This window comes from Crinia signifera, chromosome 11 (assembly GCF_055691185.1).
Source record: "Crinia signifera chromosome 11, ASM5569118v1, whole genome shotgun sequence".
NCBI lineage: Eukaryota > Metazoa > Chordata > Amphibia > Anura > Myobatrachidae > Crinia > Crinia signifera.
In genome coordinates this window covers 91134228-91158147 of record NC_139227.1, presented here as the reverse complement: position 1 = coordinate 91158147, position 23920 = coordinate 91134228, and the positions used below count along the sequence as shown (strand labels likewise).

The following is a 23920-nucleotide window of genomic DNA, read 5'->3' as shown; positions in this document are numbered from 1 at the left end:
GGCGGGGCCAGATGGAGGAAGCCCGGGCACCCCTCCTCTGGTGACGCGGCGGCCACGGTACGCCGCCTCTGGTGACGCGGCGGCCCGGGCACGCCTCCAACGATGACGTCGGAGGGCCCGGGCCGCACCCATCCCGTACAGCGGTGCCCTGCCCCAAAAAATTTCTAGGGGGAAAACTAGTATCGCTACATGCGATGTTTCAGAAAGGATTGAACTAAGGCCTGTAATTCCATCATCTTGTCTCGGGGTAGAAAAAAAACCTCTGATATTGTGTCTATGAGAGCCCTCAGTTTTATCATGGAGGTTGGAGGAAACCAGGCTGGACTTCTTCCAGTTGATTATCCAACCGTGATACTGGAGGAGGTCCATCGTCAATTGTAAATGAGACCAGAGAATTTCAGTCTAATGAGCTAAGAGAAGGTCGTCCAGGTAGGTAAGAATCCGTATACCTTGTAGGTGGGGTGAGTTGCCATTACCACCATGATCTTTGTGAAGACATGGGGTGTCTGAAATTGGAAGTGGCGCTCTAGCACTGCGAACTGGAGAACACGCTGATGCGCTAACTTTATGGGTATGTGAAGGTACGCGTCCTGGATATCCAGGGGTACAATAAAGTCTCCTGGTTCGAAGGAGTGTAGAATTGACCTGAGGGATTCCATCTGGAATTTTGGCACTCCAAGAAAAAGAGTCAATCTCTTTAGATTGAGTATGGGGTGGAATGAACCGTTCGGTTTGTTGACTAAGAGAAGGTTTGAGTAGAAACCTGTTCCTCTTTGTGCTGGAGGAACAGAACGATCACCTATGATTCCAAGACAGATGATATGGCTGTCGCGAGGGCGGAAGACCCATTTAAAGAACTGTGTTGGAAGTCTGGACCAAAAAGGTGAGGGAGTAGCTTTGTGACAATACATCCAACAGCCAGGAGTCCGACGTTGAGTTTGGCCAAAACCCTGGGAATTGAAGAAAGTGACCCCCTACCCTCGACACAGCCGGATATCGTATTCTCGCATCAGGCAGCAACCTTATCAGCCTGCTTTGGGGCTTGTTAATGACTGGCCCAGCCTTGTCGAGGCTTGGATTTTTTCTTTTTTGAAAAGGCAGGCTGAACTCTTGTAGAGGTTTGAGCTCTTGCCTTACTTTGGGGTCGAAAAAAAACGGAAAGGACTGTTGCCTTAGTTTTGAAATTCCTGAAAGCAGATTTAGAGGCAGCTATAGAAGCGACAATCTTATCCAATTCCAGACCGAAAAGCACGGATCCTAAAAAAGGTAAAGCTGCCAATACTTTTTTGGAGTCGTTATCCGCCTTCCAAGATCTGAGCCAGAGAGCCTGTCTTGCTGCCACCAAAACCGCTGATAAATTAGAAGTGAAAACATGCTCACTGAGGTAGGTGCCTGATTCTCGTATATTGTCCACTAGGGGCAAGAGGTCTGCTCTGCGTGTACCCAACTGCAGACCTTCTGTTAAAGCATCAGCCCTGCGATGGTAGTCCAAGCGGCTGCAAAATTTAGACGAATGACAGCCCCTGCATTAGTATAGATTGATTTTAGAAATTGATTTAAATTCTTATTAAATCGGGTCTTTAAGAAACGTTACATCCGGTATAGGTAGGGTGGTAGCTTTAACTATCCTGGTTATGTGGGTGTCCACAGGAGGAGGAACCTCCCACTTTTTATGATCCTCAGGTAGAAGATAAAAAGGTGGAAATGCGTTTGGAAAGCAGGAATTTCTTATTTGGATGCTTCCAAGCTTCCTGAAATATTTTGTCTAGCTGGAAAGACTGTGGGAACACTGCCGGATCTGTCTTTTTCTGCTTAAAAAGCAGGGCCTCAGAAGGAGGTTGGGAATCTGATTCCTTGATTTGTAAGGTCAGTGGGTTAGATTTAATCAGACTATCCACCCTGGCCTGAGTCATGTGATACTCACCGGCCATGGAATCATCCTCCACTGGGGCATCTGTATCAGGGTCCAAACTCCCTCATTGCTGAAGACAAGGCAGTAGCCCAGTCCGGCTAGCAGGGAACCTCCACAGCGGCCTGCGGACTAGGTCCCGTCAGAGAGCAGCGTTCACAAATGGCAGTGTGGTCCTGCTCAGCACATGCAAAATTTTCATGACATGAAGTGCACGAATAGGCGCGCAGTGCTGGAGCTTTCCCCTTCCTGAACCCTTAGAAGACATTGTAGGAAACCTGTGGCTATTACTTCCCACAAATGTAACCCCCCTATACCCTTGATGGCTAACCTTGACACTCCAGCTGTTAAACTACACATCCCAGCATGCTCTGCTTCCGTTTTGCTATTTGGCCATGCTAAATCTGATGCAGAGCATGCTGGTATGTGTAGTTCAACAACAGCTGGAGTGTCAAGGTTAGCCATCAAGGTCCTATACAGACTATAGTGGGAGGAGGGGAGTAAGAAAGTACTGGACAGACACTAATAAAGAAATTAGCGACTATATACTGTATACTTTGCTAGCCAGCAGAGGGTGATGTGCAGATATGAATCTGCATATTAAAGAAAAATAACAAACTGAAGAAAATCAAATGCACTTATTCCCAGCACCAACACAATAAGTGAGGTGAGGGAGTTAAACCTGGTCAATGAACACAGTGAAGGCAAAAGGACGATTAATGTGCTTCTCTCCTGTGGTCAGCCAGACCCATCTGTCAGCGTAAAAAGGCCTCCCTCAGGTGCTGAGGTGGGAGGAGAGGAGCGCCCTCGGCAGGAACCCAGGAGGAGCCATAGCAGAGGAAAGAAGGGAGGACGGACAAACAAGGCTTAGTCCACCCCCTCCAGGAAGCCCCTGCTTAAGGCCCTGTACTAAGGTAAACATTCTCTGGTGGTCTAGCAGTTTCTCTGCATGAGCTGAGTTCATCTGCCAGGACCGCCGCCCCCCCACCGATGGTGTGAGCCACGTCTCCATCTCGCTTACCTGCTGCCTCTCCCTCAGCCGCGGCTCCCTCCAAGTGCGGGGAGGTGACTGGTGTGAGCGGCCGTGGGGTCCGTCCACCAGTCGCCGGGGAGAAGACAGGGTGGGTGTCAGTGTATTGCTGCTGCAGAGCAGACACGAGTGCAAGGAAAAAAAAAGATATTTAAAATAAAGTAAAATCAGGGCTTTAACAGCCCTCTCCTAATAATGGTCCCCTGTACTCAGAGCACCAATGAAAAAAAATGTTTTCTGAGGACAGGAAGGGGTATAAGGGGGAGGAGCTACGGGCTGCACTTCCTAAAAGAAGTTGTTCTCCTCTATCTCCGCTCCTTGAATACCCCCCAATTCCCACCAAGCACCGCCGGCCGTGAGAAAAATATTGCTTAATTTCATATATTGTACTGAATAAACATCTGATAATCTTCTTTTTATAGCTCCTAGTACAGTAGTTAAAAATGACAATAACCCTTTGAAAAATTAAAAAGAAAACAGGATTGACCTGACATTTCAGCATTTAATATACTTCCATAAAGTGTATATCAAACAGCAAATATTACATCAGGTTCCACTGGACACCTCCAGCACTAACACTATAGAGATAAGCCAGCTAATTGAATCTGCCACTTAGTGGTCTACAAAAAAAAACAAAAAAAAAAAACACATTTGTAAACTGTGATGAAGTTGCTACTAGCTGCTGGACTGACGATGGCTCATACCCTTGGACGTGACAAACGGACTATAAAGGAAAATATGTCGTCACTTTACATTGTACGGAGTATTTAGCAGGGACATAACCTTTCCAATCGGAGCGAGGCATTTCACAGCTCAACTATAGCTCAGCAAGTGCTCTCATAACAAGACACCCACCTGTTAGCGATGTCTGTCCTTGTCGCGATGACGATCATGGTAATATTCATCCGACCGGTCTTCATGTGGGTCTCTGTGGCGTCGGCTGCTGCCTTCTCGTGATCGGCTAGGTGACCTGTCTCTGGATCGGTGACGCTTCCTGCTGTCAGGACAAAAAGCGGAATAAAACAGTTACCTCTATTGGTGTACCCTGGTCTCTACCTATGCATACATACAATGCCTCACTGGTCGGATCGATACTACTGGGGATCTGTGATCAGTACCTGGAAGAGTTGGCCTTGTCCTGTATTCCATGCAGGCAATCTCGCAGAGAGGTCAGGAGGACACGACAGCGCTCATCATTGGCCACTCGAGACTCCTTAATAACGGCAATTGCTGTTTCGAGTGTTTTTATTGCAGTCCCATAATCCCCTGTGTGGAAAAGAGCATTGTTAAAAGCCAGATACTATGAGGTGTTTTAGTCAAAAAGGATAGCGGGGATAAAGGTCATTTAGGGAAGAACTAAAAATCAGAACCTGATGTGGCCCCGCATACTGCATTGGAAAGCGCACTCCGTGAGATTGCTCTGTTTCTGTTCATTAACTCTTCGAATTCTGCGTCACTGACAGGGAGCTGCATTTTCATGTCCCTAGGAAGTCAAAAAGGAAGTGGTTACAATGGCTGCCATATAAAAGTGTGTTATAAATGGTATAACGGGGATGCTTGTATGCATACAGTCACTAAGGGAGCTGCCTCCTCATTCAGTTCAGGTTTTAAATAAAGAGAGCTGCATTAATCCCTTGAGTGGTGGGTTTTGCTGGGGCAGGACAAACCTACCAGGGTAGGTTTGTCCTGCCCCAGCAAAACCCACCACAGAACGTAGGCCCCCCCTCACCTCCACCCCGGCGTTTGTACACTGGAAGGGTGGGACCCTAGAGATGGTGCGCAGGTGCACAGCTGGAGGCACCACTGGCGCGCACGTACTGCAGAATATTTGTATGGCTGGAAATTTCCCGGGACAGTCAGCAGCACAGCAGAGCCCGGAATATTTCCGGGCATGCCACCGAAAGTGTTAAGAAACAAATCTTTTTAAAGATGAAGTACCTAACCGCAATCATCGGACACATCAAAATACAAAAAAGATTTATGTATACAGCATTCAGAGAAAAACAATTGGCATCACCCTCCTTCCCTTATGTCTTTCCACTTACCGTCCTCTCACATAGGGGTTGTTGGCAAGCATCTTGAATTGATCATGCGTAGGTGCCCCAAAGGAATTTGGAGGGGGAAAGAACGCGGGGTTTAGATGGAGAGCTGGGGGCACACCAGTTGGGGGTGGCATGCCTAATGGAGGCGGCATCCTTGACGGTGGGGGCATTAAGTGGGGATAGTGCATAGGAGGTAATGGGGGAGCTCTGTATGCAGCTTGCATTGCGGGTGACGGTGGGGGAGGAAGTGACATTGGGGGTCGAGGGAGGGACATGACAGGGATTCGGGAAGGGTTGTCAATGAACGGTGGCCGTATAAAGTACGGCATTATAGTTTTGGGAGTCTCTGGAAGCGGCGAGGACACAACAGTATCAGTTGGGGTAGGAGAGCCATCTGCGGAGTCCACGGAACCCTTTGAATTAGCTCTTGGGGGTATTTCTGCAGAGAACAGAAAGTAACATAAGAATACAGATAAAGTATCTGCCACAATGGAGAGATAACAGACAAATGCTAAGCTAGTAAAATAGGACATCAGATGCATAGCCAGAATTATTGGACCAAGCTAGGACTTTGTGGGAGAACTTATTGAAACAGAATTGAACCATTTGTAAAGGATCGGCTGACTGCCTTCTAAATATAGTACTTGGCCTGCTTCACTGCTTCCACATTAATCTATGAGCTATCTTCTCATATGCTGGGGGGACTCAATAGTACATGTGACATAGCTGTCCATGGTATGTCCTTACAGTGACTTGGAAATAGATGGAACACAGCTAGCCTCTTGATTGCTTTAATCAGCTCTGCAGACTATTACGTGCATGGTTGAAAGGTGATGGAAGAATAAGCCTTAAGGTCCCTATACACTAGGTAATTCGCCTGCGATTTGGGGACTTCTCCCGTGATTGCGGAGATTAATCGCAGGAAAAGAGCCCAAATTGCAGGTGAATGACAGCAGGTCCGATGCTAATCACATCGCACCGGAGTCTGCGAGTCGCACTGGCTGTGCAAGCAATTTCTTGATTTGCTTCTGAGCCCGGCATGCTTGGGCTGGGATCGCATAAGATCCTGCCCCCTGCCCAAGGAGGGATCGCTGGCAGCTTCTCCAAAGGGGGAAGTCGCCGCAGTGTATGCCCACCTTTATTGACATGTTACCAGCAGCTGCAGAGAAGAGTCCTGTAGAAGGATACAAGCTCTTTAACCATCATTCCTAAGGGCACAGGAAAGGCTTATGACCTATTTCTGATGGGTGCTGGGCGGTCTTACTTTTTCGTGCTAACGCCTCAAAAAATGAGAGGTTCTGGCGGTTGGCCGGCCGAACATCAAGTTTCTCCCCATTGAGTTTCTTTTGCGGCAACTGTTCCAGAACCTGATTCAAAGACGTATCTGAAGAGACCACCACCTCTGCGTACCTGTGTTACAGAAACCATTAACAATAGCGCAAGCATGGTAAAACGTCAAAGTTCTGTATTAGTCCTATACGAAAAGCATTTGGTAACATTCACAAACGTATATGTTGGCGTTTCCATACCTCGGAAGGACATAAGAAATATGAAATTCTGTGTGGCTTCCAGACCGAAGGGAGGGTTGAGGAAAGGATTTCCTTTGCACTCCTCCAGGGCTATGGGAACTTTATTCATAGATTCCTGCTTGAGAGGATAAAGGAACATTGCTTCCCCCTGTGTTCAACTGCCTTAAATGTACAACTAAACACAAAAATGAAAACACTTCAATTAAACCTTCATATTGAAGTTGGAGGCTTAAAGTCAATTTAAAAGTAATGAAAAAAAAAACTATTTATGCCATCAGTCCTGCAATCGGAGTGCTTACTGACTGGCGGCAGCGCCCGCTCTCTCAAAGCTGGCAGGATTAGGTATTAGAACTTTATTATGTGATTTAAAGGGGTTGGTATCGGCGGGGGCGGAAGACAACACAATAAAGGATTGATAGATTGAACACGATGGACTAACTTCTTTTTTCAGCCTTAATTACGATGTCACTATGAAATGCTGGTCAACAAATACAATGCAGGGGCCCAGAGCAGTGGTGAGTATACTTTCAAGTTCCATTTCCTTAGCAAGCAGAGAATTACAAAGTCAATAAGGTAACACTGCCTGGTACTGCACTACAAACTCCAGTCTTCAAATCGGCTCCACTGCACACATACAACCACAACTCACAAAGCACAACAGCAGCCAGAACACACTGTATAACTGTGTTATTAAGGAACTGGAACCAAAATATGCGCTGGGCACCATCAACACAGATCCGCTGAATACTAGGTAATTATATTAATGCAATCCAGGCAGTGCTGCTGAAAGGTCCATTGCTTTTACAGATGGCATGTTTTATCGGACCTATCTGTAATTCAGGTTAATCTTTACCATTAAGTTTAAGTGAGGATCCGGTAAATTAACATGTAACCAAGTTTCCTAATATGGCAAGAAACAGATTCAGAGGTAGAACCTCCTGGCCCATAGAGAACCGACTTTAAGCACGTATGATGGTATGTTGTAAACTCAGGAGTTCAGAATACTGTAGCTTAAGCTACCCAGAATTACATATTCTTTTAAATTCCATACAAGAGAGACCGACATCTACTAATGCGAACAAGAAAAAAAAAGGGCTGTTCCGGTATACTTCAATGGCATCAACAAGACAATTTGTGCAGACAAATACAAATGTGTGATCTTAAAGTGGTCCAAATACGGCAGCTTACTTGACAGCTAACAACTGTATTAACTTGACAATGTTTTAAAGCGAATAGGTTTTGGGCTATGGACCCTTTCAAAGTATTAAGGTATTGAAACTTATTTGTGAATGTTACAAAATGTACTTTTTTTTTTTTTTATTACTATTATTTTTCACAAAAGTACTTAAATAATCCGGCTCCTGCCCCTTCCTCACCCTTTTGACTGGCCATTTGCTCGGTTTTCGGCAAACTTTATTTCCACGTGGTCCCGTACGCCGACAGAGCGTATGATAGAGAGGAGCTGCTGATCTGTCGTCCACTGGCGAATGAAAAAGGAAAACGGTTAAAGCTTAGCGTCAGTCGATGAAAGAAGCACAACCGGGTTACCAGCCCCAACTCTGCTTTCGGATTACACCAGCAGCTCCAAGTACAGGAACGAAAAAAAAAAAAAAAAAGAAAACATTTGATACTGTACTCACCCATGAAAAATTGCCAATATATACAGATGCTTTCTTGCGCAAATTATTGTACGTGTACAAAATGGCCGGCGTCCGGTTGTTAGACTTGGCGGAGGTAGCCTGTACAGGGGAGGTTGGCTCTAGGTCATTACCCTTTCCATCACTGTGAGAAGAGCCAAGAGATGCCACTGCCAGTACATCATCATACAGGTCCACCTGCTCCGCAGCAAATTCAGACTCCTAAGAAGAGAAAGCCATCATCAGTGGATAGACTGAAGCAATCATGCCAACAATGCAGGACATGTCTCATCAGCCCAATAACATGAACAACTTAGTGCAGGAGAACATGACAACTTGTGTTTGAAGTGATGAGCCTGGAGCCATTTCTCCAAATCAGCCAATCAGCTGTGTTTCAAATTACAGTTAGGAGTTGATTGGCTGGTGTGTTAACACCTTCCACTTGATCACTGCTTTTTTTCCCATTACTAGGCTTAATACATCTGCCCCAATTTTTTCAAATGTCTCCAGTGTGGAAGTGTTCATATTAGCAGCAGTATAGTATATAGTGTCTGTCTAGTTCTTCTATAAGCAGCAATGCACTCAATAGCCAACAAGCATCAGCATATAACTGCCTCATATAATGTATATAATGGGGGTGGTATATTATATCGGTGGTGTCTAGGTCGACACAAAAGGGTCAACGTGAGTATCTCTTTTTGGGGGGCAAAACCGTCAACACATGAGCACATGGACTCCTTCTGGCCTACTTTGTTGTTCCCAATCAGAGTTTGCATGGATGGAGTTCTTTTAAATGGTGTCGACCACAGTCATGTTGACATTGTGCTTGTGTCGACCATAGGTCGCCGACCAATTGTCTGTCAAACCTAGACACTGTCTACAAGTCATCCGTATATAATGTTGCACCATACTCACCCGAACTTTATGGGGGTTATTCTGGTTGAATTTGCAGCCTTGCGAGTCCACCACACCGTGCTTGGGAATGACTGGCTGGGGCCGCCCATTCACAAGGGAGACTCGCTCGCAGGGGCATCGAAAAATGTGGAAGGTGCACGCATATAAAAAAGGGGCTCTCAAGTCGCTTACATATGTGCGCATGCTGGGAAGGAAATGGGCGGGCAGCTGGCATCCAGTGGTGCCAGCTGCCCGCCCCCCGTGTCATGGCTTCATTAGCATGAGAACGCCCAGCTATGGGGCCACCCCGTGCTGGGCACCCATATGCAGGGGCATAGGGAGGGCGGACCCGGTGGAGCATGAGCTCAGGGTGCAGAGACATCAAAGGGCGTTATATAGTATGTAATTGGCATCATGTGTGGCCTTATGTGTAATTGGCATTACGGCATGTGGCCTTATGTGTAATTGGTATTACGGCATGTGGCTTTATGTGTAATGGGTATTACAAAATTCGCTAAAATGTCCAATGGGCATTACAGTGTGTGGTATAATGTTAAGCAGCTTTCTACAAATGGGGGGATGCCCTTGTACCGTGGCACCTAGCTACATCACTGCCCATATGCTAATGGGGCCGCCCCATGCCCCTCTCCACCCCCAGCCTCTGTCCTGGGTGCGTGCACCCGGCAAACAGTCTGTTCGTGTGCACATGCGCAGTGCAAAAACATTGGTCCCCGTGCGAATGGACCAGAATAAGGGCCTATAACTGAAACTAGCAACAACACACAAAAGGGAGGTAAGAGGGTCCAGCTCAGAAGCTTACAATGCAAAGCACACACAAATTATAGATTCAGCTAAACCACTGGCAGAGTGATCAAATTACAAAAAAAATTTAAAGCAAAATTTTTATCCTCAATGGGCAATATTCAATTGTCCTGCAAGTGCCATGGGTGCCCATTACATTACTTACTCGCATTTTCTTGGCCAAATGCATGGGTTTAGTACCACCAAACAGAGCAGGTCCCCAGCAGCAGTGCAGGCCCCCCGGCATGTTCAGTGCACACACAGAAGGCATGCTGGACCCCCTGAATGTACAGTTAACATACAGAAGGCATGCAGGCCCCCCCAGCATGTACAGTGTACATATAGAGGGCATGCAGACCCCCCCATTCAAGTACAGTGTACACATAGAGGGCATGCAGCCCCCCCAGCATGTACGGTATTCAGAAGACATGCAGACCCCCTGGCATGTACACTGTACACATATAGGGCATGCAGAGCAGGTCCCCAGCAGCAGGGCAGGTGTGTCTCCCCCCCCCCCCCCCCCCCTGGCATGTTCAGTGCACACACAGAAGGCATGCTGCTCCCCCCATGTAGTGTTCATTTCAACCACAGATATACAATGCCTAAAATGTTGCCCTTCAAAATTAAAATCTGCCCTCCTCACTGATCATCACCTTGCCCCTACTGTGAACAATAGAACGTCTCCATCATTAATCTCTCATGCGTGTTCATATATGGGACAAGCCTCACGCAATTTGTCAGAATATACCATGTAGGCGCATGTACAGCTCACACTACATAACATTTATTGTGTGTGCACATATTTAGAAGTCAGGTGTTATCATTTGTGTGCAAAAACATATCAAATCTGTGTTGTGCATTTATAATGCGTGTGCACGGATATATCATGCCTATGTCGTACATGAATCAGTCATTATGTCTGCGTCATGCATCTACCATAAATGTGGATGGACATCATGCATGTGCTGTGTATTTATCATGTGTACCTGGAGAGACCATGGGGTTTATGTAATAACCTGTGAGATACAGGCTGTGCATGAATTCCGTATTTTAAACATATATGACAAACCAACATGCATCATGCAGGCTGTTATACCTAGACATACTCATGCTGGCCGACATATTGGCCATTCACTGGAATCAAAGATTTATCAATGGCTCATAGGACAGTGTGCACCAGTAATACAACTGAACAATGTAATTCACAGACAGACAGCCGGGAGATACATATGAAGACATATCTACTAGTGTGACCCAGCCTAAACCATGCTCTAGTCATGTGTGCACATGTACAGATCATACCTGTGCCGTGTCCTGTTTGTGTGTGTTGCAAGTACAGGTCATACCTCTGACGCACATTTATCATGGGTGCATGTACAAGTCATAGCTGTGCCGTACTCTTGTCATGTCTGCGCATGTTCAGGTTGAGCCTGTGCTGTACAATTATCATGTATGTGCACGGATAGGTCATGCACGTGCCATGCATTTATCATTTATGTAAAGATAGATCATATCTGTGTTGTACATTAATCAGTCATTATGTTTGCGCCATACATTTTATCATAAATGTGGGGTCAGGCGATTCCTGTGCCATGCATGTAACATGAATATGCATGAACAGGACATGCCTGTGCTATGCATTTATCACGTGTACCCTGAAAGACCATGGGGCTTAAGTAATGGCCTGTGAGATGCAGGCTGTGTGGGAATTATGGTGAGTCCACCCAAATCTATAGTGTGTGCCGTGTATTTAATTTGTGTGTGTGTGGCAGAGATGAATGTGCCATGCATCATGTGTGTGCATGTTCATGGCATGCCTGGGTCCGTCATTTATCATGTCTGCATGCACATAATGATCATTATCATATCTGTAGGTACATAACATGCCTGTGTCGTGCATTCATCATATGTACATGTTGTGCCTGTGCCGTACATAAATCCTGTGTGTGCATGAGATATAGAAGAGCAGTGTACGTGACGTGTGTAAGGCAAAAGCACCTGCAGGTGTATCAATAGCTGCTCATCGGTCTCTGCGTCCGCTCGGGCCTCCCCCACCTGGATGAACTCCTCCTCGGCGTAGATATCTATGAGGTCAGTCCCGTCCGCCATCCCCGGCTCCGGATGCTGAATCCGGACTGTAACCCGGTGATCTCCCCACGCCCGTACTGATGATGCTCAGTCCCCGGGCCCTGCTGCCGCTGTCCGTACACACAGTCTACTCGCTGATCCCGCGCCCACCGGAACTTCCGCTCCGCGAGATTCCCGTTCTCTCAACTTCCGGGCCCGGGAGTGACGTCACTGCCCGTTGTCTGACTTCTGAGCAGCTGATCCGCAGCCGGGACCTGGACACTCAGCATCAGGCGGGATGTTCCCAGCAGCGGTGATCAGAGCCCGCGGGGTGAGACAGGGATGGTTCTGTGTATATACCTGTGTCCTGCCTGCTGGAGGCAGGACACATATACCCCACCAGTATAGAGCTGTACCGTGTCACCTTCCTGCACCAGTAACAGATACTACACCAGTATAGAGCTGTACCGTGTCACCATTCCTGCACCAGTGACAGATACCACACCAGCATAGAGCTGTGCCATGTCACTTTCCTGCACCAGTAACAAATACTACACCAGTATAGTAGAGCTGTGCCATGTCACCTGCCTGCACTGGTAACAGATACCACACCAGTATGGAGCTGTACCGTGTCACCTGCCTGCACCGGTAACAGATACTTCATCAGTATGGAGCTGTGCCGTGTGACCTGCCTGCATTGGTAACAGATACCACACCAGTATAGAGCTGTGCCGCGTCACCTGCCTGCACTGGTAACAGATACCACACCAGTATAGAGCTGTGCCACCTTCCTGCACCAGTAACATAAACTACACCAGTATAGAGCTGTACCATGTCACCTGCCTGCACCAGTAACAGATACCACACCGGTATAGAGCTGTGCCGTGTCACCTTCCTGCACCAGTAACAGATACTACACCAGTAAAGGGGATGCAGTTACAATCCCGGCGTTCAGAATCCCGACGCCGAAATGCCGACACATTCTCCCTCCGTGGGTGTCCACGACACCCCTGGAGGGAGAATAAATTAGTGTGCCGAGCGTAGCGAGGCACCGGGCCCGCTGCGTGGCGTGCGCAGCGAGCCCGCAAGGGGGGGCGATCCACGTCCCCCCCTTGTCGGCATTTCGGCTGTCGGGATTCTGAACGCCGGGATTCAATACTGAATCCCAGTAAAGAGCTGTACCATGTCACCTTCCTGCACCAGTAACATGATACACTAGTAAAGAGATGTACCGTGTCACCTTCCTGCACCAGTAACAGATACTACACCAGTGTAGCATTGTACCGCGCGTCACCTTTCTACACCAGTATAGAGCTACATCACCTGCCTGCACCAGTAACAGATACCACACCAGTATAGAGCTGTACCATGTCACCTGCCTGCACCAGTAACAGATACCACACCAGTATAGAGCTGTACCGTGTCACCTTCCTGCACCAGTAACAGATACCACACCAGTATAGAGCTGTGCCGCGTCACCTGCCTGCACTGGTAACAGATACCACACCAGTATAGAGCTGTGCCACCTTCCTGCACCAGTAACATAAACTACACCAGTATAGAGCTGTACCATGTCACCTGCCTGCACCAGTAACAGATACCACACCGGTATAGAGCTGTGCCGTGTCACCTTCCTGCACCAGTAACAGATACTACACCAGTAAAGGGGATGCAGTTACAATCCCGGCGTTCAGAATCCCGACGCCGAAATGCCGACACATTCTCCCTCCGTGGGTGTCCACGACACCCCTGGAGGGAGAATAAATTAGTGTGCCGAGCGTAGCGAGGCACCGGGCCCGCTGCGTGGCGAGCGCAGCGAGCCCGCAAGGGGGGGCGATCCACGTCCCCCCCTTGTCGGCATTTCGGCTGTCGGGATTCTGAACGCCGGGATTCAATACTGAATCCCAGTAAAGAGCTGTACCATGTCACCTTCCTGCACCAGTAACATGATACACTAGTAAAGAGATGTACCGTGTCACCTTCCTGCACCAGTAACAGATACTACACCAGTGTAGCATTGTACCGCGTCACCTTTCTACACCAGTATAGAGCTACATCACCTGCCTGCACCAGTAACAGATACCACACCAGTATAGAGCTGTACCATGTCACCTGCCTGCACCAGTAACAGATACCACACCAGTATAGAGCTGTACCGTGTCACCTTCCTGCACCAGTAACAGATACCACACCAGTATAGAGCTGTGCCGCGTCACCTGCCTGCACTGGTAACAGATACCACACCAGTATAGAGCTGTGCCACCTTCCTGCACCAGTAACATAAACTACACCAGTATAGAGCTGTACCATGTCACCTGCCTGCACCAGTAACAGATACCACACCGGTATAGAGCTGTGCCGTGTCACCTTCCTGCACCAGTAACAGATACTACACCAGTAAAGGGGATGCAGTTACAATCCCGGCGTTCAGAATCCCGACGCCGAAATGCCGACACATTCTCCCTCCGTGGGTGTCCACGACACCCCTGGAGGGAGAATAAATTAGTGTGCCGAGCGTAGCGAGGCACCGGGCCCGCTGCGTGGCGTGCGCAGCGAGCCCGCAAGGGGGGGCGATCCACGTCCCCCCCTTGTCGGCATTTCGGCTGTCGGGATTCTGAACGCCGGGATTCAATACTGAATCCCAGTAAAGAGCTGTACCATGTCACCTTCCTGCACCAGTAACATGATACACTAGTAAAGAGATGTACCGTGTCACCTTCCTGCACCAGTAACAGATACTACACCAGTGTAGCATTGTACCGCGTCACCTTTCTACACCAGTATAGAGCTACATCACCTGCCTGCACCAGTAACAGATACCACACCAGTATAGAGCTGTACCATGTCACCTGCCTGCACCAGTAACAGATACCACACCAGTATAGAGCTGTACCGTGTCACCTTCCTGCACCAGTAACAGATACCACACCAGTATAGAGCTGTGCCGCGTCACCTGCCTGCACTGGTAACAGATACCACACCAGTATAGAGCTGTGCCACCTTCCTGCACCAGTAACATAAACTACACCAGTATAGAGCTGTACCATGTCACCTGCCTGCACCAGTAACAGATACCACACCGGTATAGAGCTGTGCCGTGTCACCTTCCTGCACCAGTAACAGATACTACACCAGTAAAGGGGATGCAGTTACAATCCCGGCGTTCAGAATCCCGACGCCGAAATGCCGACACATTCTCCCTCCGTGGGTGTCCACGACACCCCTGGAGGGAGAATAAATTAGTGTGCCGAGCGTAGCGAGGCACCGGGCCCGCTGCGTGGCGAGCGCAGCGAGCCCGCAAGGGGGGGCGATCCACGTCCCCCCCTTGTCGGCATTTCGGCTGTCGGGATTCTGAACGCCGGGATTCAATACTGAATCCCAGTAAAGAGCTGTACCATGTCACCTTCCTGCACCAGTAACATGATACACTAGTAAAGAGATGTACCGTGTCACCTTCCTGCACCAGTAACAGATACTACACCAGTGTAGCATTGTACCGCGTCACCTTTCTACACCAGTATAGAGCTACATCACCTGCCTGCACCAGTAACAGATACCACACCAGTATAGAGCTGTACCATGTCACCTGCCTGCACCAGTAACAGATACCACACCAGTATAGAGCTGTACCGTGTCACCTTCCTGCACCAGTAACAGATACCACACCAGTATAGAGCTGTGCCGCGTCACCTGCCTGCACTGGTAACAGATACCACACCAGTATAGAGCTGTGCCACCTTCCTGCACCAGTAACATAAACTACACCAGTATAGAGCTGTACCATGTCACCTGCCTGCACCAGTAACAGATACCACACCGGTATAGAGCTGTGCCGTGTCACCTTCCTGCACCAGTAACAGATACTACACCAGTAAAGGGGATGCAGTTACAATCCCGGCGTTCAGAATCCCGACGCCGAAATGCCGACACATTCTCCCTCCGTGGGTGTCCACGACACCCCTGGAGGGAGAATAAATTAGTGTGCCGAGCGTAGCGAGGCACCGGGCCCGCTGCGTGGCGAGCGCAGCGAGCCCGCAAGGGGGGGCGATCCACGTCCCCCCCTTGTCGGCATTTCGGCTGTCGGGATTCTGAACGCCGGGATTCAATACTGAATCCCAGTAAAGAGCTGTACCATGTCACCTTCCTGCACCAGTAACATGATACACTAGTAAAGAGATGTACCGTGTCACCTTCCTGCACCAGTAACAGATACCACACCAGTATAGAGCTGTGCCGCGTCACCTGCCTGCACCAGTAACAGATACCACACCAGTGTAGAGCTGTGCCGTGTCACCTGCCTGCACCAGTAACAGATACAACACCAGTATAGAGCTGTGCTGTGTCATCTGCCTGCACCAGTAACATACCACACCAGTGTAGAGCTGTGCCGTGTCACCTCTCTGCACCAGTAACCGATACCACACCAGTAAAGAGCTGTGCCGTGTCACCTGCCTGCACCGGTAACAGATATCAAACCAGCATAAAGCTGTGCCGTGTCACCTGCCTGCACCAGTAACAGATACTACACCAGTGTAGCATTGTACCGCGTCACCTTTCTACACCAGTATAGAGCTACATCACCTGCCTGCACCAGTAACAGATACCACACCAGTATAGAGCTGTACCATGTCACCTGCCTGCACCAGTAACAGATACCACACCAGTATAGAGCTGTACCGTGTCACCTTCCTGCACCAGTAACAGATACCACACCAGTATAGAGCTGTGCCGCATCACCTGCCTGCACCAGTAACAGATACCACACCAGTGTAGAGCTGTACCGTGTCACCTGCCTGCACCAGTAACAGATACCACACCAGTATACAGCTGTACTAACAGATACTACACCAGTTTACAGCTGTACTAACAGATACTACACCAGTATACAGCTGTGCCGTGTCAGCTGCCTGCACCGGTAACAGATACTACACCAGTATACAGCTGTGCCGTGTCACCTGCCTGCACTGGTAACAGATACCACACCAGTATAGAGCTGTGCCGTGTCGCCTGCCTGAACCGGTAACAGATACCACACCAGTTTAGAGCTGTGCCGCGTCACCTGCCTGCACCAGTAACAGATACCACACCAGTAGAGAGCTGTACCGCGTCACCTTCCAGCACCGGTAACAGATACCACACCAGTAAAGAGCTGTACCGCATCACCTGCATGCATCGGTAACAGATACCACACCAGTATAGTGCTGTACCGCGTCACCTGCCTGCACCAGTAACAGATACCACACCAGTATAGGCCTGTGCCTCGTCACCTTCCTGCACCAGTAACAGATACCACACCAGTATAGAGCTGTGCCGTGTCACCTTCCTGCACCAGTAACAGATACTACACTAGTATAGAGCTGTGCCGTGTCACCTGCCTGCACCAGTAACAGATACCACACCAGTATAGAGCTGTGATATGTCACCTGCCTGCACCAGTAACAGATACCACACCAGTATAGAGCTGTGCCGTGTCACCTTTCTGCACCAGTAACAGATACCACACCAGTATAGAGCTGTGCCACGTCACCTGCCTGCACCAGTAACAGATACCACACCAGTATAGAGCTGTGCCGCGTCACCTGCCTGCACCAGTAACAGATAACACCCCAGCATAGAGCTGTGCTGTGTCACCTTCCTGCACCAGTAACAGATACCACACCAGTATACAGCTGTACCGTGTCACCTTGATGCACCAGTAACAGATACCACACCAGTATAGAGCTGTGCCGCATCACCTGCCTGCACCAGTAACAGATACCACACCAGTGTAGAGCTGTAGCGTGTTACCTGCCTGCACCAGTAACAGATACCACACCAGTATACAGCTGTACTAACAGATACTACACCAGTATACAGCTGTGCCGTGTCAGCTGCCTGCACCGGTAACAGATACTACACCAGTATACAGCTGTGCCGTGTCACCTGCCTGCACTGGTAACAGATACCACACCAGTATAGAGCTGTGCCGTGTCACCTGCCTGAACCGGTAACAGATACCACACCAGTATAGAGCTGTGCCGCGTCACCTGCCTGCACCAGTAACAGATACCACACCAGTAGAGAGCTGTACCGCGTCACCTTCCAGCACCGGTAACAGATACCACACCAGTAAAGAGCTGTACCGCATCACCTGCATGCATCGGTAACAGATACCACACCAGTATAGTGCTGTACCGCGTCACCTGCCTGCACCAGTAACAGATACCACACCAGTATAGGCCTGTGCCTCGTCACCTTCCTGCACCAGTAACAGATACCACACCAGTATAGAGCTGTGCCGTGTCACCTTCCTGCACCAGTAACAGATACTACACTAGTATAGAGCTGTGCCGTGTCACCTGCCTGCACCAGTAACAGATACCACACCAGTATAGAGCTGTGCCGTGTCACCTTTCTGCACCAGTAACAGATACCACACCAGTATAGAGCTGTGCCACGTCACCTGCCTGCACCAGTAACAGATACCACACCAGTATAGAGCTGTGCCGCGTCACCTGCCTGCATCAGTAACAGATAACACACCAGCATAGAGCTGTGCTGTGTCACCTGCCTGCACCAGTAACAGATACCAAACTACACCAGTATAGCGTTGTACCGTGTCACCTTCCTGCACCAGTAACAGATACCACACCAGTATAGAGCTGTGCCGTGTCACCTTCCTGCACCAGTAACAGATACTACACTAGTATAGAGCTGTGCCGTGTCACCTGCCTGCACCAGTAACAGATACCACACCAGTATACAGCTGTACCGTGTCACCTGCCTGCACCAGTAACAGATACCATACCAGTATAGAGCTGTGCCGTGTCACCTGCCTGCACCAGTAACAGATATCAAACCAGCATAAAGCTGTGCCGTGTCACCTGCCTGCACCAGTAACAGATACTACACCAGTGTAGCGTTGTACCGCGTCACCTTTCTGCACCAGTAACAGATACTACACCAGTATAGAGCTGTGCCGTGTCACCATTTTGCACCACTAACAGATACTACACCAGTATAGAGCTATACTAACAGATACTACCCCAGTATAGAGCTGTACCATGTAAGGTTATACACCTTGGGAGACACAACCAGTGTGCTAGTTATAACCTTAGCGGAGAGGAATTGGGTAATTCCATACTCGAAAAGGATCTACGGTCGGCTGACGACTGTCGTCTCTCCTCCACCTTGATCACTGCTTCCCATGCTAGAGTACAGGACCTTGCCCGTGCTGCACCCCTTTAGTGGAACTCGCTTCACTCGACTCTCCCCGACCTTGCAAAGCTTCAAACGGGCACTGAAAACTCACCTTTTCATCAAAGCGTACCCTTCCACTGCGTGAACTAGCTGGTTCTCCGACCCCTTGCCTTTTTATATCCTGCTATCTAGCCACCACCCACTTGCTTGCACCTCTTGTAATCTGTCTATCTCCCCTTCCTACTAGATTGTAAGCTCCTACGAGCAGGACCCTCTTCCCTCCTGTTGTCAAAGCCCACTACTCTTCAAATTTCACTCACAGCTCTCCTATACTCAAACACTCAGTGACCATCTTCGTCTGCATACTCTTCTCCATCATTGGCCTCAAGCCTCTTATAGTATGTTTGAGTCCTCACAACTTATATTTAATCTGTAATGTGTATTGAAGTGTGGCGCTCTTTATTTGTACTGTATTTTTGTTATTTATTCAATGTTATGCCAAGTTTTGTCTCCCTGTATTGTTCCTTTGTACGGCGCTGCGAAACACTTGTGGCGACTTATAAATAAAATTATAATAATAATAATCTAGGAGTCCAAATAGACAGCAAACTGGGGTGTAGTGCCCAATGTAATGTTGCAACAAAAAAGGCCAACAAAATTTTAGCATGCATTAAAAGGGGCATGGAAACTAGGGACTCAAGGGTAATTATGCCACTGTATAAAGCATTGGTAAGACCGTACCTCGAATACAGAGTACAATTCTGGGCCCCACACTATAAAAAGGACATCATAGAATTCGAAAATTTCCAAAGATGAGCAACAAAGCTTATTAGGGGAATGGAGAATTTAAGATACGTGGAGAGATTAAGCAATTTGGGACTATTTACATTAGAAAAGAGAAGTTTAAGGGGGGACATGCTCAACATGTACAAATATATCAGGGGGCAATATAAGGAACTGTCACACACCCTTTTTTCTACTAGAAAGAAATCTAGGACGCGAGGGCATGAGTATAGATTAGAAGAAAGATTTGGTTCAGCTAGAAGAAAAAAAATCTTTACGGTCAGAGCAGTCAAACTCTGGAACTCTCTTCCTGGAGAGGTGGTGTCGGCTGGCTTAATAAATACATTTAAAACAAAGTTGGACAAACACTTACTGGATAAAAACATCCATGGGTACAAATAAGAAATATAATCTGTCTTTAAAATATCAGAACCTACTAAACAGCAATGGATAATCTATTCTAGGTTGAGCTAGATGGACGCAAGTCTTTTTTCAGCCTTACCTACTATGTAACTATGTAACCTTCATGCACCAGTAACAGATACTACACCAGTATAGAGCTGTACCTTACTGCGCCAGAATAGTACCAAGTGTCGACTTTTTCCATGCCACCCTTTTGCTTGTGTCAACTTTTTGTCATGTCAATCTTTTGTCAATGTCAACTATTGATCCACACCTTTAGAGTAAACCAAGAAAGCAAATACGTTGAAATAAGTTTCGTATGTGCGTTTCACAGTTAAATGCTTTGTCGAAGGAAAACCTTTCACAAGGCATTTTATTGGGTAACTGTCCCCATACAGCCCTGGGGAAAAGCATTTCATTGGGTAACTGTGTCCTTACATCCCTGGACACAGCATTTCAATGGGTAAATGTCCCCATACAGCCCTGGGAAAAGCATTTCATTGGGTAACTGTCCCCTTACAGCCTTGATAGAAGAGCTGATTGGGAGGCAACCTGCAGTATACTTGTATTGTCCTATAAGAGCCGTGGATTAACATTCCGTATTCTCTTCTTATAGAGTGCTCTTCTGTCTTCCATCTTTATTTGCCGGGGACCAAGGTTTATAACCACCGGCGGTAGAAGGAGAAATGATACTGAGATCCAGCTGCCCGCTTGGAAAGAGCGCATCAATGAAACACCAGAGATAAAGAGAGCAAGACTCTTATATGAGAGCCGTAAAAGAGGCATGCTGGAAAACTGTATACTGCTTAGGTTAGTAATGGGCTGTGTGTTATAGGGATACTCCCATGTCCTGTGTCCACAGGATACCTAATAAGGACGGATACTGCTGTAAGCTAAAGGCCCATACACTTTAGCCGACTGTAAGCTGAAAGCAGCTCAGTTTTGTCGTTTGAGCTGCTTTCAGCTGAGAAGTTGCCCAGTGTGTACGGAGCAGCGATGAGCAGTGAGCGCTGATGCTCAATCCTGCATCATTGCCGTGGACGCCGCTCATCTGCTGGTATTACCAGCAGATGAGTGACAGGGTGGATGGCTTTCCAGAGGGCCTTATTCTGGATGACATGCTTGGGCACGAATTCGCCCCCTTGCAAGTCATCCAGAACGTGCCTGGCGAATGGTGGTACACCCGCCCCCCTTCGCACGCTGGGTTCGTTCGTCTGGCACGCGAATGGATGTTTTACATAAACAACCATTTGCATGCCAGTGGGAACCTCCCCCATCTATCGATGGTTGCCGACCATTAAATAATGGGAAAGGCACACGCCTATATACCGGTGAACTATGAAATGCAGTGATCTGGGCGGGCAGCTGACATCCGGTTATGTCAGCTGCCCACCCCCCGCACGTGCGTCACGACCGCATAACCATAAGTACGCCCAGCATTTTCTTGGGAACGCTCACGAAACGCTGGGCATATGCAAATGCCCCTGGCCACCACCCCACGCCCCCCTCCACCCCCCGCTTTGAAGACAAGGAGCGTGCAATCGGCGAACAGATTAAGCTGCGAGTTTGCATGCTCCCAGCGTATGCACATGTGCAGAAATGCTGCTGCGCATATACGCAAAACATCCATCCCCGATGCGAACGAGCGGCCGCAGCGAATGAACCAGAATAATGCCTATAGCGTCCTGCTATGGAAAGCCGTCCACCCCAGGAAAATCGCTCAGTATATATGTACTGAGCGATTTTCAGCCCAGTGATTTTCCCCATCATCGCTGTCCAAACAGGCTGGGCAAAATTGTCCAGTATGGACCTTAACACATAATGGGGCAGATGTATTAAGCCTTAACAAGAGATAAATGCAAGTGTGATAAGGAGAGATTAACGTCCAGCCAATCACCAGCAAACTGCCATGTTACAGGCTGTGTTTGAAAAAAGTCAGTAAGGAGCTGATTGGCTGCAAGGGTGATAAGGAGAGATAAGCGTCCAGCCAATCAGCTCCTTAATGACTTTTTTCAAACTCAGCCTGTAACATGGCAGTTAGCAGGTGATTGGCTGGACATTTATCTCTCCATATCACCCTTGCATTTATCTCTTGTTAAAGCTTAATACATCTGCCCCACTGTGATATGCAACACATCATTGTGCCCAGCCAGTGATTGGCTTGCATAGTATTACTGTAGATCATTAAACTGTAGCTGCTGATTGGTTGATATGGCTTACACAGGTTTATTATATAGAAATATGCCTTGACAGACATACTTAAGGTATTACCACTTTTTAAAATAATTATCCCACTCGTTATAATTTTAGTTTTTGACTATTTTGCATGAGAGACATAACCTCCACATTGAAATCCCTGACTCCTCTTCTGTTATCTGTCACAGACTCCTCTTCATCCCTGGAAGCCCAGCTATTGTCATAGAATTATGTATGTATTTTATTGGCAGTATGTGTCCCGTTCAGTGGATAGACAGTGTCTAGTTAGAAAGTCAATAAGTCGACATGTAATAGTCCTGGTCAAAAGGTTGACGAATAAAAGGTCGACTGTGTTTTTTGTCGACAGGTTCAGAAGATTGACATCCCAATGGCCTACGATTGGCAATAATAACTAATAATAATAATAATAATAATATACTACACCCAGCAGTTTGACTCCTATGTCTTACACATTACACATGAGTGAATTTCCCAAGTAGGGTGCTGTCTGTCTCCTATTGTGTGTCTCTATAGTCAACCTTCAGCGCCACCATGTGGAGACATGGAGGTGTAGCATATACAGTACTCTTCTATTGTCCGTATTTGTCTTCTGTGAAAGGTTCCTTACATGTCTTCAAGGTAAATCTTGTCTCCTTTGCAGTCTGTTTGCTAAGAAACATCTGAACACCATGACGGACAGCCAGCTGTCACAGTACGATCGGCTAATCAATGAGCCCAGCAATGACTGGGACATCTACTACTGGGTCACAGGTTAGCTGCCATGATAAACGCAATCTTGTATCCCCGCTCTCTTGCTGTGACCTGTTCTTAGTATCTCTGTCATTCTGTTTGCAGGAGCCCAGGATGTCCCAGAACAGTTTGACAACGAGATAATGCATTGGCTGCAGGAATTTGCCAAGAACCGGGACATGGAACAACGTCTCAGGCAGCCAGACCTGGAATATCTATTCCAAAAGTCCCAGTGATATGGGGGAGGGGCTTTAGTTTGTCAACTGACACCTCCCTGTATACAGTCCGACTTACAAAAGTCACCCATGTATATAAGAATATATAGAGAGAGGTGTGTGATGGGTGTGTGTGCTTTTGCTGTTCTCTGCAAGCCCCAGCCATTGTCTGTGTGTCAGTGGAGGATCTGCCTCCTAACAGGGAAACCTGCGGGCCGATATGAGCATGATGAATGCATGGAGTGTAAGCTCTTTGTTTCATGCACACTATCCTGCTCAATTACGTATGATCTGTAAACAGAGATGTTTCTTGCTTTGTGCACTTTCCACAAAGAAGGGACATAGACGATGCAACTCCTGGCAGCGTGGACCGTAGGGGTTCTGCGATGTGAAAGTCTTTGTGGTGGGTGTAATGCACTTTCATTTAAGTATTTAAAGCCAGAAGTGAAGCGCTGATATACAAATTAAACTTCTATTTATCACAAA

The 23920-nt window shown here is 47.9% G+C and overlaps 2 protein-coding genes across 5 annotated transcripts in view; one reads left to right on the top strand and one right to left on the bottom strand.

The window, feature by feature from the left end:
- Positions 1-12163, bottom strand: part of CPSF7 (cleavage and polyadenylation specific factor 7) — a 17947-nt gene extending 5784 nt beyond the window's left edge. The window contains exons 1-8 of one of the 4 annotated variants that reach the window (XM_083165745.1): positions 11898-12163; positions 8151-8369; positions 7887-7990; positions 6246-6391; positions 4985-5420; positions 4310-4422; positions 4058-4205; positions 3795-3933 (exon numbers count right to left, since the gene is read on the bottom strand). In XM_083165745.1, coding sequence (XP_083021871.1) covers positions 3798-3933; positions 4058-4205; positions 4310-4422; positions 4985-5420; positions 6246-6391; positions 7887-7990; positions 8151-8369; positions 11898-11951 — 1356 coding nt within the window. In that variant the 5' untranslated portion in view covers positions 11952-12163 and the 3' untranslated portion in view covers positions 3795-3797. Of the gene's footprint in view, positions 1-3794; positions 3937-4057; positions 4206-4309; positions 4423-4984; positions 5421-6245; positions 6392-7886; positions 7991-8150; positions 8370-11840 lie in introns of all 4 variants that reach the window. The other 3 variants (XM_083165743.1, XM_083165744.1, XM_083165742.1) reach the window with 3 other exon arrangements.
- Positions 12002-23920, top strand: SDHAF2 (succinate dehydrogenase complex assembly factor 2). The gene is made up of 4 exons (XM_083165746.1): positions 12002-12240; positions 20890-21083; positions 23131-23240; positions 23325-23920. The coding sequence occupies exons 1-4, from the start codon at positions 12208-12210 to the stop codon at positions 23453-23455; spliced, it is 468 nt and encodes a 155-aa protein (XP_083021872.1). The 5' UTR covers positions 12002-12207; the 3' UTR covers positions 23456-23920.